We start from the raw sequence: 13,971 nt of genomic DNA on the forward strand, positions 1-13,971 counted from the left end.
GCTCTTGTTCACTTGGCCAACACCATCACCCTGGCGCCCAGAACATTGTGATGTCTTAACCTTCCTGATGGAAGGCCTGAGCCAAACCAGAGGTCTGTGTCTGTCAGAGAGGGAAAGAGGGAGCTCAGATGTATTGAGTGCCTTGCTGTGTGCATGCAGGGACAGGGAAGTAGGAGAATGTGATGTGGCCACCACATTTAGTGGCCAAAGAGCCAGAAAACGCCTAGCTGTGGGGCAGGAGACTGAGGCACTCTGGGGAGTCAAAGATGGACACCACACATTCTATTTTGTGAGATTTTAAAATGGTCTTGCAAAATGCTCCTCATTATAAAGAAGTATTATCCCAAGGTACAAATCCGGGTGGCAGGCTCCATGTTAAACTGTCCACCCTCATTTCTCTTACTGAAGTGAATGATCCAGTGGGAAACGACCTATCCTAATAGTATATACACAAATTAAAACTCCATTTAGAGGTACAGTGGGGACCACCTTCTAATTGACTTTGATCCTAGGGAAAAGAAAATCAGTTCACACAGTTGGTATGCCAGAGGAGATTAGGAATGGGAGAGTGGGCAGGTTGCTCTGCAGAGTCCTGTCACACTAAATCCTACTAGCAATGGAAATGGAGCCTGGAGCCAGGACTTTCCACCTCCCATTGCTTCTAGCATCAGCCAAACCCATGTTTTCCTCCTGGGACAGTTGGCTATGAGAAGGAGGGAGTGGGATGGCTTCTGCATGAGAAGTGAGTCCTTTGCTAACTGGAGTCACCTTCATACAGAGGGGCTTTAGATGGCTGTGAATAGTGTTGATATGCCCTCAGGTGCAAGTGCCGCTCTCCGCCAGCCTTTACCCCTTCTTGGGAATGGCAGGCACTTCCCCAAGTCTGGTGCTGTTCTGCTAGGACAGGGCCAACTGCTCACCCCAGCAGAGCAGTTTGAAGAGGCCGGCGGTGCCCACGGTGTCTTCCATCCCTGGATCATCAGTGAGGCCTGATGGGCCACGCGGGTGGGTGTTTTCCTGGGTTCCAGCACCTCCTTGGCCATTCCCTCTGTTGGCAGGGATTTGATCAAAAACTCTGTGTTTATTCTGATCAGGGCTAACGGGAAACCTGGCCCATGCTCTCCTGACAGTAGTCTGAGAAGAACTCAGGATTTGGTTTGGGTTCTTGGTGCTGCCATGATGACTGGTATGATCATGATAATTCCGGAGATACAAGATGAGAGTGGTGTCTACTTTGTCACTGTGCTTTGAGGTGCCTAATCCATAAAATGAAGTTAGTAGTAATATCTTTCTTAAAAAGTTTGGGAGATTAAATGATTCAACAAATGTCAATCTTCCAGCATTATGCCATGCACATGGTACGATTTTAATACTGGGTTAGTGTTTTAATGATAATCCTAATGGTGTCTGCCTGCTTCCTTTTCTCCCTCTTGTGTTCACTCCCATGCGCCTGGTGCTGAGGGGCAGAAAGGAAAGGAATAATCCTTGCCCTGGAGGGAAGGCCTCGTGGTGGCCTGACGTAACCTGTCCCACTGGCTCGCTCCCTTTACTTCAGGCTTGAGGAAACAACCCTGTTAATCTGGGAGTGCAGCGCCTGATGGAAGAGCAGGCCTTGAGCACGGCTTTTCTGCATTTAGTGGGAAGAACTCTGAACCCGGAAGCCGGAGAGTTGGGCTCAGCGCAGTCCCAGGCTCTGCCCAGATGCTCAAGTCAAGTCTGAGTCTTCTCTGTGCAGCGAGTGGGGCGCAGATCCCTGTGACTGTAACTCCCATCTTTGCAACACCCCCCAACACTGGAGCAAAAACTCGACTTCTCAGCTCCCTCGAGAAATACCCTTATGTCCCTTTTGCAAGGCAAACCTCACTATATAGTTAGAGTGACGATGATGATGATGGCGATGAAAACGATGGGAACAAAGAGGTTCGTCTGTTTGAGAAAATACCAAGCACCATAATCTCATACACTGTCTTCCCAACTCCTGGAGCTCAGTATTATTGCCACCATCTGAAAGATGAGGAAAGGGGGGCCCAGAAGAGTTAATTCACCATCAGCCAAGTCCCATCACCGAGAAGACAAGAACCAGAGAAAGAGCACAGGGCCGTCTGGCGGCAAAGCTGCTGCTCCTCCCCACTGCACCTGGGAGGAAGGTAGGGAGAGGCTGGGTACCCGGGCAGAGGGAGTCTGAGGGTCAGTGGAGGTGACCTGCCCCTAAATCAGTTATGTAGAGAAGAGATCTTAGTAGAGCCTGTGGGCTGAAAGGTGCCCAGGAAAGACAGCTTTCTTACTCTTACTGCAAGTTTATTCGGTACAAATAAGATTCCAGCTCTGGTTCCCCCATGACTTGCCGTGTTAACGGTTTCTAGGGCCCTCCGGTTATGTCACTGTTTCTCTGCGTTGACAGTGGGAGTGCCTGTCTCCCTCTTCTGAGGCCGGCTGTGCTTGAACCTCTTACCCACCCCCCCTTTGGTTTACAGAAATATTGAGCAGCGGCCAGCAAGCCCTTTCCCTCAGCACTGCATGGTGCAGAAAAATGTTTAACTGCACCGGAGTCCATTCTCCGGAAAACACTTAATTTGGGGGTGAGAGACAGTAACCCTGATTGTTGCAGTCAGGTGGATCCAGAGACAGGAAGAAAAGCAATATATTTACTTGATTTAAAATTAGTCCCACGTAGTCACCAGTGGGATCCTGTCAGGTTTCTTTATAGCGACTCTGCTTTTAAAAACTGTTTTATCCACTGGACAAATATCTCTGGTTCCTGTGGCCAAAGTCTGTCAGCTAATGGAAGCATGAGAGCAAAGGGCCCTCGGTGTAAAGAAATTCGTGGTGGGCATGGAAAGGGCAATAGAAGGAATATACAGAAAGAAGAAAAATGTGGTACAGCGGCTGGCTTCAACAGATCTCCCCGCAGATACAGCAGTTAGGAAAATCAGTGTAGCAAAATGAAAAAGGTGATGACTGATGCCATTTATTGAGCTCCTACTGTGTGCCTGGCAAAATACATACATTATTTCACTTAATCCTTTGAGACAGATCCTACTAGCTTCGTGTAGCTGAGGAGGAAACAGAGACCCAGAGAGGTGAAATAATTTGTGCAAAGTCATGAAACCAGTAAACGACCCAGCTGTGAGTGCTCTGAAGAGACCCAAACTTGGACCAGCATGTACGCAGCTTTGACTGTAGGGCGTCAGCCGTGCCTCCGGTAGTCAGGATGTGGAAGGACAGGGGCCCCAGGCTTTGTCCCTGAGAAGAACCCCTTTTTACAAACTGTCTCAGACAAGCAAACCTGGCTATGCTGTCAGCAGGGGCTTTGCCTTGAATTATGTTTAATTGTAACTTAGCTGCAGGCATTGTAACTCACTAGCAGTGCGGTTGTATCAAGAGGAGAGCCTGGACTTTAGCATCAATCAGATCTGGGTTCACATATTTTATCACTTCCCATCTGGAAAGTGTCTTTGGCCAAGTCTTGCAGCCTCTCTGAGCCTCCAGTTTTGTCATCAGAAGGTGAGAATAATAGTAATTTCTCAGGGTTTATATCAGGATTGGATGAAATAACATATATAATTCCCCTTACTTAAGCGTCTGACACATGGCATGTCCTCAAAAGGAGGATCTCCTCCCCGGGTTGTCACCCTTCCTTTCTACCTGTTCCTCCTGAGACTCTGCATTGTAGAATTTCCCTTTAAGATAAGACAGCATTGGGGCGCCTGGGTGGCTCAGTGGGTTAAGCCGCTGCCTTTGGCTTGGGTCATGATCTCAGGGTCCTGGGATCGAGTCCCACATGGGGCTCTCTGCTCGGCGGGAAGCCTGCTTCCTCCTCTCTCTCTGCCAGCCTCTCTACCTACCTGTGATCTCTCTCTGTCAAATAAATAAATAAAATCTTAAAAAAAAAAAAAAAAAAAAAAAGATAAGACAGCATTAAAGTGAGTTTGGAAGCGAGGGAAGAAAATTTGTCCATAATCCTACCATTACAATTCAAAGTCTGATGTCATTTTAACATATGTCTCTCCAGATTGCTTATATGCATATCTGGTTATGCAGAGATGTAGTCAGCAAAAAGTCCTGCCTCCTTTTTCTTCACATTCTATCACCAGCATTTGCCCTCACTGCTGGTGGTCATAGTCGTTTTTGTATAATGATTGCATTGCATTCCAACTGGTACCTATAGTATAATTTAGCTAAGTCGTTCTATTTTCACACATCTAGGTTGCTTCCAGATTTTCAGCTCTTGCCTAGCAGTGTGCAGCCCCGTGTTTTGAACCTCTGGGTTTGGAACTTGTGCATGTTTTGGCTCTGTAGCAAAATGAGGTCTGGGACCTGGAGAATGAAACTCTGCCCCCTTATTGCTGCAGTTCTTATCTGGTTTTTGTTTTCCCCATTAGAGGACCATCGTCAAAGAACACCAATGACTTAGATTTTACAGAAATGACATTATTAATTTAAAAAAAAACAAAGACAAAAAAGTACTGAACACTAATCTAAAACAGAAAAGTGGGAAGCCACATCACTGGGTCAGTTCCTACTGCCTTTTGAAACCAGAAACTCCAGTTGAATCAACAGTTCCTTGTGGTTTATAACCCTCTCCAGTCACTACCAGGAGCTGCTAATTTACTGATGCAAGTGGGTTCGTGCATTAGATTTTTGGAAGGAAGGGAAGCGTGCACCGTGACAGGGGAACTCTGCTGTACTTACATTGGCAACTCCTGCATAATGACTTTGTTAATTGCCTCCTGCTGGCTGGGTGTTGGGGCAGGGGGGCGGGAGGCAGCTTCCCTGTCTGAACATCTATTGAGCATTTGTCTTAAAAATGTCAGGATGGAGCTTGCACTTTCTCAGCCATCGCTTATGTCTTGCTGGGCAGGAAAAGGCGACTGGAAAATGTCAACCCCGGGATCAGATTGACCAGAGCTGAGGGAATAAGAAAATTCCCCCACCCTATCTGTTGGGTTTCAGAAATCATTAACATTTCAGTGTGGGTGATCCTGTGAACCCGCTACCTTTCCACAGCCTTCTTCTGAACTCTTTAGCATCTTTTCACCTTTTCGTGGAATTACAAAGTAATTTAAAGGGAAACCAGTATCAGCTTTCTTATTTAGGTCACTTTCAGCATACTTGAGAGTTTTGCACAAACAATTATAAATACAAGCCACAAAGTGTATTTAGATAATCCCGGGAAATGCATTGGTGGTGAGTGGTTACTGTCGGTTCCTCAGGAAACAGGGAAAATGACCATTACAACTTCTGTTTGTCTGAACCACTGGTCTGGTTCACCCCTGGAGCAGGCTGGCAAAAGCCATTCGTACTTAGCATTTTTTGGATCCATGGCTGTTCACTTCAAATCATGGAGATGGCATGCCTTCTATTCAGGTAGCTGGGGGCTAAGAAATAGTTATTATCACCAGTGGTCCCCCCAGACATTAATTTCAGCCATTTTTTTTTAAAGATTTTATTTATTTATTTGACAGAGAGAGAGAGATCACAAATAGGCAGAGAGACAGACAGAGAGAGAGAGATGAGGAGAAGCAGGCTCCCTGCTGAGCAGAGAGCCCCATGCGGGACTCGATCCCAGGCCCCTGGGACCATGACCTGAGCCGAAGGCAGAGGCTTAACCCACTGAGCCACCCAGGTGCCCCAATTTCAGCCATTTTTGAGGTGGTTTTTTTGTTGTGGTGGTGGTGGCAGCTTTTAGTTTTGTTTTTTGTTTTAATTTGGTTTGGTGTTTTGCTGGCGGTTCTATGTTGCCCATATTTTATCTTATATTTAAAGTAAAACAGTGGAAAAGAGGAAACTTCAGTTGGGAGCGCAGGCTCCTGACTTTGAAACTAGTCTCAGATGTATACTAGCTGCTGTGCTCATATCCGTGACTCCTGCCTAATGACTTTGTTAATCGCCTCCTGCTGGCTGGGTGCTGGGGGTGGGGGGTGGCTTCCGTGTCTGAACACCTATTGGGCATTTTTTCTTAAAAATGTCAGGATGGAGCTTGCACTTTCCCGGCCATCACTTATGTCTTGCTGGGCAGGAAGAGGTGACTGGTGGTGTTGGGTAACTTACTTTACCTCTCAGAGGAAATCAGAGCATGTCACTGTAGCTTTAATGTTATTCCACTTTCCCCATGTACAGTCCCCAGTAATGATTTCTCAGCCTGTCTTTACATGAGGATTAAACTGGGTAATTTAAGGCATTCGCCGTGTAGTACAAGCGGTGTCTAAATGGGGTGTCTCTCGATCGGATGGGGGGGCCCCAAATGTGGGGGCGAGGATCCGGTGGAAGCCGGTGGTGGCGCTGGTGGTGAAAGGATTCACCGGCAGCAGAATAAAGGAGCTAGAAGCTGACTGAATCCCGCAGGGGCAGGACAGCCCAGGACAGGCTGCCTACAAAGAGGCAGTGGGTGAGGGCTGCATTTAAAGGGGGAGGGGGGTGAGGTGGTATGGTGAGGAACTGCTTTCTCCCTTCTCTGGTAACTGCGCCTTGTTGTAGGTAGTGCAGTGGTCATTTAGGGCCTGTGCGTATTTTGAGGTGGGTCACCCAGTCACTCACATTCCTTTGCTCAAGGCTGTTTGCCTGAAAATGGGGTCCACAATCCACATGCAAATGATTCCGAGTTCTGTTTTGCTATTACTGTTTTGACGGTGTTCAAGGAAAAAAGAAGAGTGGTTGCTTGAGCTTATGTGTTCCTTGGACAGTCTGTGGCTGAGCGTGTGTTCTGCCCTTTAGGAAGAGGAGAGCAAAGCAAATTGTTCCTTCGCTCTTCCCCTCTGCCATACCCTGGAACTACAGAGTCTGCCAGCCAGCCCACAGTACAGTCAAGGAATCGAGGGCCCTCTAGCACCACTGTAGTTCAGACAGAGCAGAGAGGAAGAGTCTCTTCTGTTTTGGCTGTAAAATGACAATTCCTAGTTGAATGTCACATTTCTGTCTCCACATCATTCCGCTTCTCTCTCTAAATATTACCTTTAACCCTGCGTTTGGAAGCTGATTCTTGGTGGCCCCATGGTTACTTCCCTACCTACAAACCTCCAAAACTGTTTCTGGACGATTGAGTCTTCCGAGAGAGCCCAGGTTTGCGCTGGATCCAGAACTTTGCTTTCCCGGGTGGTGAGAAGGAGCAGAGGGTGTGGCCAACCTCACAGTTGTCTGAGGCCCCTGTGATTCTGGGTAGTCGGGGCAAGGCCGAGAGGAAGCTTTGGGTCAGCACCTCCCTGCAAGCAACCAGGGGCTGTCCTGCCCTAATTAACTTCACCAGGACACGAGATCCTGTGATCATGTTCACCTCTAATACTTTTTCCACTGGCTTTTCTTCCCCCTCAGCGTATTTTTTTAAGCAAGGAGTTGGTTTTGCATCTTGTTAAAAATAAGAGAAAGCTTTGACAATAAAAATGTTTCTCTTCCCAAAGCTGTGAGAGTTCTATTCATTCTGGGATTACTTAATTCTCATGACCTTTAACAAGACAGCACTTCTGCACAGTTAGATGAGATAATTGATTCTAATGGGGAAAGCAGCACTGCTCATTTAGCTGCACGTATCCGAGTTGTCCTCCGTTCAAACAATTTCTCCATTACCTTTGGAGTTGCCAATATATAGATTAAAACAGTAAGAAGGTAAGCAGAAATGGGAGCTAATTCAGTCTTGGGAAGAGCAGAGTTTTCATTTCTTTCAGACAAGTGAACTTTTATTATTATTGACAACTACACAGAGATAGCCGAGAGCAGGCTAGAACACCTCATTTAGTGCCCAGGACCTAGCATATGCTCAAAAAATGTCAGCTGCTCTTGTATCATTATTATTAACAGTCTGAATAGAATGGTTAGAAAAGACAGCAGCCCCCACACATATGTACAGTTTACAAAGTGCTTTGCCATATATGATCTCATACAACACACTAATTCTTTGCAAGCGTTTTCTCCCCACTTCTTGGTTGCAGCTAGGCAATGGCATCAGGATCCCAAACCAGTTTCGTCCCCTCTGGTCTAGCATACTGTCCCCCGCCTGGCAGTGACCAAAGAGAAAGTGAAGGGTCTGATTCTGTCTCTGTTACAGAGCACTCCCTCCAGACGGGAGTCGAGCTTGTGTGCGTTCCCTGGCGGGCTCATGTGTGGACTACATGTCAGAAGGATGTGCTGTTCTGGTCTCCTTTACAAGGTTATTTGTGTCTTAGAGGTGGCCATAAAGTCCCTCAAGACCCCCAGCAATTACCCCTCCCACAAGCAGACCAAGCAACCCAGGTCTGGGTCCTCCTCACAGAGCCCTCCTTACGAGCCTTGGCCGCACGTGTGGAAGGTGTTGTCTTTTTTTTTTTTTTTTTTTTTTAAGATTTTATTTATTTGACAGAGAGAGATCACAAGTAGAGAAAGAGAGGAAGGAGCAGGCTCCCTTCCTAGCAGAGAGCCTGATGCAGGACTCGATTGCAGAACCCTGAGATCATGACCTGAGCCAAAGGCAGAGGCTTAACCCACTGAGCCACCCAGGCAGCCTGAAGGTGTTGTCTTTATCGCACCGGCCTGCCTTGCTCAGTAAAGCCAGCCAGGGGAGCCTGGGCTTCAGGCCAGAAAGACTGCAGGGGTCTGATTATAGGGTTTGGATACCTGCAGGTTCTAGTCTAAACTCTGCCACATGGAGACATTTAACCCTCCCTGTGTTCATCAGTGTCGTTGTGTTTAATTTCTTCATCTGTAAAATGGGGTTATTATTACTCACCCTTCAGGATTTTTGCGAGAATCAAAGGAAATAGTGCATTTACTGCCCTCAGCTCAATGCCTGACATGCGACAGGCGCTCAGTGAAGCATAGTTTTGTAAGCATCTTAATTAACCTTCGGAGACTTAATGTGCACATCTGCACATTGGGTCTGGCAGGGCTGCCTTAAGAATTAGATGTGAGCTATACAAATTTCCCAGTGCACTTCTAGGCATGCAGTCGGTCCTCAGTAAACCTAATGACTATGGGTTTCAGATCTCTATACATCCTTTCCTGGTTCCTCTGGCTCTCTTAGTGGATCAGCCACCCCCTCCTCTGGGCCTTCTAGTCCTTCTGAGTAGATTTGGTTCTTTGTCCATCTTCCCCACTTGACTGTGAGCTCATGGAAGCAAGGGCTGTCTGATTATGTCCTGGATCTCCAGAGTCAGCCATAGGTCCTGGTATAGAGTGGGCTTCTAGAAAATATTCATCGTACAAGAAAGGAGTGTTATTGTATACAAGATACTGCTTAATTCTGTATATGAGGAATCAGGGCAGGCCTCCTGGAAGAGGTAAACAGGGATCATTGACAAGTCTTGGTCCTAAGATAGGATTTAAGCAGACATTATGTACTAGACTACAGACATTTTTGTAAACAAGATTCCTAGCCTTTCCAGCATCATGTATGTTAAGGGACAAGTCCATTCTTGAGCATCTTATGGTCTTTTCTAGATTGTTACACAAGCCTATTTAGCAGTTGATACCTTAGAAAAATGGGTTTTTTAAAAGATGTTATTTTTTTTATTTATTTGGCAGAGAGAGTACAAGCAGGGGGAGCAGCACAAAGGGGGAGAAGCATGGGGCTCGATTCCAGGACCCTGGGATCAAGACCCAAACGGAAGGCAGAGACTTAACCGACTGAGCCACCCAGACGCCCCAGAGAAAGTTTTTAAAACAGAAATACATGTACATTCTACAAAATAAAAAAGTACAATAGATACAGAGTGAAAAGCAGATTTCTCTCCTATCCCTGATTTTTAACATCTCTTTCTGTCATAGGCTGCACCTTCTGTAACCAATGTCTTTCATCTCCTTCAGAAGTGTTCTATACATATATAGGATTTTTTTTAACCCTAAGATAGTATTTCAGACACACTCTTCTGCATTCAGATACACTATTCAGAAAAATACAAAGAGCTTCCACACACACTTTTTTAATGGTTGCATAGAATATTTCATGAAGGTAACTTCTCAGCCCCTTTTTGGTGGACTGGTTTCCAATATTTTGCTACTGCAGACAGTGCTAGAGTGAATAACCTTGTATGTACATTTAGTATGTACGTGAGTATATCTGGAGGAAAATTTCTAGAATTTTCTAGAAACCCTGGGAACTTTTGAGTCCCAGGGTAAAGGGTATAAATTCGGTAGCTTTTTTCAAATTGTCCTTCATAGGGTTTGCACCAACTTATGCTCCCGTCAGCAAAGAATGAGAGTGCTTATTTCCTATTCTCTGTCAATGCTGTATAATTTTAACCTTTTTTTTTTTAACTTTGCCAAAGCATATGTGAAAAATAGTATTTCAAAGTTTAACTTACATTTCTATTTTGAGTGATATCAAGGGTCTTTTCATATGATTGAGAGCCAATTTTATTTCTTATTCTGTAACTCTCTGTTCATAGTCCATATTATATGCTTACTGAGCTGTTGGATTTTGGTTATTATTTGTAGGCATGGTTTTTATATTAGTGAAATTAATCCTTTGTGATTCAAGTTGCAAACTTTCCCCCAGATTATTTTTCTTTTGAAGCGGAAGGACAAGACTTCATGCACCTCCCCCCATCACTGTTCCTCCCCGAGTTCCTCCAGAGTGTGAGCCCTCAAGGGCACAGTCTGGGCCCTGAGAATCTCCATGTCCCAGGCCCCCATGTAGGGCTTGGCATGCAGGAACCCTCTTCAGGGCCTGTTGAACTGAGCTGAACTGTTTTCCTGCATTCCCTACCCCACCTGCCCTCCCCTGTGGCTTGGGAGTTCCGTTTCCACCTCCGGCAGAAAAAGATGACTTTTCTCATTGCTCACCACAGCCATGCACCTGTTTGGCCTAAACTGGCACCTGCAGCCGATGGAGGGGCAGATGTATGAGATCACGGAGGACACAGCCAGCAGTTGGCCTGTGCCAACGGACGTCTCCCTGTATCCATCAGGGGGCACTGGGTTAGAGATCCCTGACAGGAAAGGCAAAGGAGCCTCAGAAGGTAGGGTTGCTGTGTTGTCCGTGTCGTGAGTCCTCTGTGTCTGCCTTTGAACCGAAGAGGTCTTCATTCCATGCGTCACGCGCCTGACTCACAGCTCCGTGCTCTGGCTCCCCCTCCACCTCTCTGCACTCCACGCCGGCTGCCCGTCTGCCTGTGTCTTCATCTCAGTTCCTTGTCACTGTGAGCTCATAGCGGGGCTTGGGCAGCAGTCATGGTGCTCTGCAGTATTCCATCTCATGCCTGGAGGGAAGCATTGTGGGCTTTCACACTGCTGGGGTGGCTGGCTTTGGTGGTGTGGGATCAAGATGAGCCCTTTTGGAGCAACCTCTTGGGGGTGAACGGGCATCTCCAGAGCAGGGGTGTGGTTAAGTGGGTAGACGGTATGTTATCATTGAAATACCCTTGGTCTTGGACCTTTGTGGTGTAATGGAAACACCAGTTGAGGGATTCTAGTATTTACCAACCATGTGACCTTAAGCAAGTCACCTAATTTTTCTGGCCACCAGTTTCCTCATCTGCAATAACATTAATCATTAGTGCTTATATGGTTTGTTTGGTTCAAAGCTTTTTGTCAAGAGCTTTTCACATTTAATCCTCTCAGAGATCCTGTGAGGTAAGTGTAATTATTTACACCCACTTTAGATGCAAAACCTAAGCGGTACATTAATTGACTTGACCAGAGCCGCATAGCCAGCAAGTAATGGAGCTTGGCATAGGAGCACAGGTGCGGATGACTCCAGAGCTCTTGCTGTCTCCCAAAATTGTCCTCCCTGACTCACCCAATGGTTGCAAGACTCTGAAGGAGATACAAGTGAAAAATCCCATTGTACAATGAGACATAAATATTTTTCCATCAACAGTGGAAGTGGTGGTGACATTTGGAGTTTGACATCCTTAAATGGGACATTGGTAGACCCATGTTTTGAATTTCTTAAAGGTTTAACATGCTACTGACAGATTCTTTCACTGTCTGCCAAGAGTGGCAGAGACTTACAGAAATGGTAGTAGGAAAGATGGCTGCGCTAATAAGCCAGTCTCATTGTCATTCTGGGCAGGTGTGGGCCTCCCTCTCCTGTACCTGGTGTGCCCTGTTTTATCTCCCAGGTGTTAACCTGTCAGCACAGTGGTCATATCTGCCTCCAACCTTGACTGCTTATATCTCGTCTTAGTTCACTTTAGGGTCTTAGCTTCTGAGCTTCCCTGTCCCTTTAAGGATTTGCCTTCCAGGAGTCAGTTTGGTTAACAGGGTACCATAGGCTTGGCTCAAGTAGCTACTCTGAACCTGTGAATGATCCTGAAGGCCAAAATCAACTTTTTTTTTTTTTTTTTAAATATGGAACACTTCATGAATTCGCATGTCATCTTGTGCAAGGGCTATGCTAATATTCTCTGTATGTTCCAGCAAAACCAATTCTTGACCTGTTTTTGTTTTAAGGAAAGTAAGAGTGGGAGCATTTCTGTGGAGCAAAACCAGAACTCCTACCTACTTTCCCTGGGGGCAAATCCAGTCTTCTCTTTTACAGATATTTTAAGAATTGAAACACTGAGTAAGTTATACTTTCTTTGCCCTTTCATAGAACATGGAGGGAGCATGGATGGGGCCATGGGAAGAGCTCTGGGTTAGCAGTCAAGAACCCTGAGTTCAAGCCCAGCTGCTGCCACTTGAGTTGGCCTTCAGCAAGTCCCTCGAAAGACTTTCTGAGCTTCATTTTCCTTCTCCCTAAAAGGATGCTATTGAGCTAAACTATGTCCAAGGTCTAGTTCTAATTCACAAGTCCTGCATATGAAATTGGTAATGGAATTATCAGACTAGCCAGATGGGTCTCCAGAACCTTTTTCCAGGTCAGCCCTGTCCGTGGTCCTGGCTATCGGTTTGTGATTCCCTTGTCAGTTTAGAGTGTCACATGCCATACATGAATACCATAAATGTGGACAGTCTTTAGATCAGCATGTACAAATGCAGTTTTAAGATATGTTTAACCCTCGAGGCTTTGGGAAAAGGTCTCATTTAGCAAAATGTATTTTCTTTCCTCCGTGATCTCTATCAAACATTCTCTAAGCAGGAGTTGGATCTATCTGAAATCTCCCATTCTAATGAAATTAGTTTGTGGCTTTTTTAGGTTTTGTTTTGTTTTACCCAAGGAGCAGGAGGTGCAGATAAGAGACAAAATAAAATTGCACCAGCTTATTGGTTTACTTTAATTGGAGTATTTTTGCTTAAAGGGATTATCTGTCATTACTAATGCAAATGGAAATCCTGTTTACAAACCCCTACAATGCAGTGCAGTGCTAGAAAGTGGTCAGCATCAAAAGCAATTACTGTGACAAAAAAATACATCAGTCTGGAAAAACAGAGGACAAAGCTTCCTACAGTTTATGTGAGACCACATGGTTCTTAATTTCTTCTGCCCTGGTCAAACCAGTGTCTACAGTTTATGTTTTTAATTGTAATGTTAAAAATCTACTTCCTTAGCCATTTCTCAAGGGGAAAAGTCTTTAACACTGATACGAGTACATATTTCCTGTCCCTACTGAGGGTATCAGAGAAGAGAGCTGATTCCAGAATTAAGATTAGAGCCCCGTCTACAGAGATGGGAGAGGGAATGTGACCTGATGGAAAGAAAATAAATGGGCCTTGGAGCCAGACTGTTGAGGGTTTGAATCCTGGCCCTGACATTTATTGGCTTTGTTAACATATGCCGATTACTCCTTCTTTGGGCTTTCATTTCTTCATCTGTAAGAACCAGGATGATAACACCTAGACAAGTAGACGTCTTCTCATTCACTGAAATCCTAAACCATTTCATGTCAGTTATTAGAATCTCAGAAATCCAGACTATTTTCCCCTCAAAAACCCTGGGGCATTTTTGAATATTTCAAGAAGATATATATCTCTATCTATATAGATAGAGATATAAAGATATATATATATATATATATATATAATTACATAATATGTAATTATGTATATAAAGAACATATATATATATATATATATATTCTTTAATTATACAAGTGAAATTTACGACAAGCCCAGTATTTTAAA

At 45.2% G+C, this 13,971-nt stretch overlaps 1 protein-coding gene and 1 non-coding gene across 2 annotated transcripts in view; one reads left to right on the forward strand and one right to left on the reverse strand.

Annotated features, from left to right (window-relative positions):
* Positions 1-13,971, forward strand: part of TENM4 (teneurin transmembrane protein 4) — a 721,609-nt gene that overhangs the window by 519,665 nt on the left and 187,973 nt on the right. Inside the window, exon 11 of the mRNA XM_059187848.1 lies at positions 10,755-10,925. Coding sequence (XP_059043831.1) covers positions 10,755-10,925 — 171 coding nt within the window. The remainder of the gene's footprint in view (positions 1-10,754; positions 10,926-13,971) is intronic.
* On the reverse strand, positions 12,253-12,360 carry LOC131822962 (U6 spliceosomal RNA). The gene has a single exon (XR_009350419.1). It is a non-coding gene; the product is annotated as a U6 spliceosomal RNA (small nuclear RNA).

The sequence above is a fragment of the Mustela lutreola genome, chromosome 1 (genome assembly GCF_030435805.1).
Source record: "Mustela lutreola isolate mMusLut2 chromosome 1, mMusLut2.pri, whole genome shotgun sequence".
In the NCBI taxonomy this organism is placed as follows: Eukaryota; Metazoa; Chordata; class Mammalia; order Carnivora; family Mustelidae; genus Mustela; species Mustela lutreola.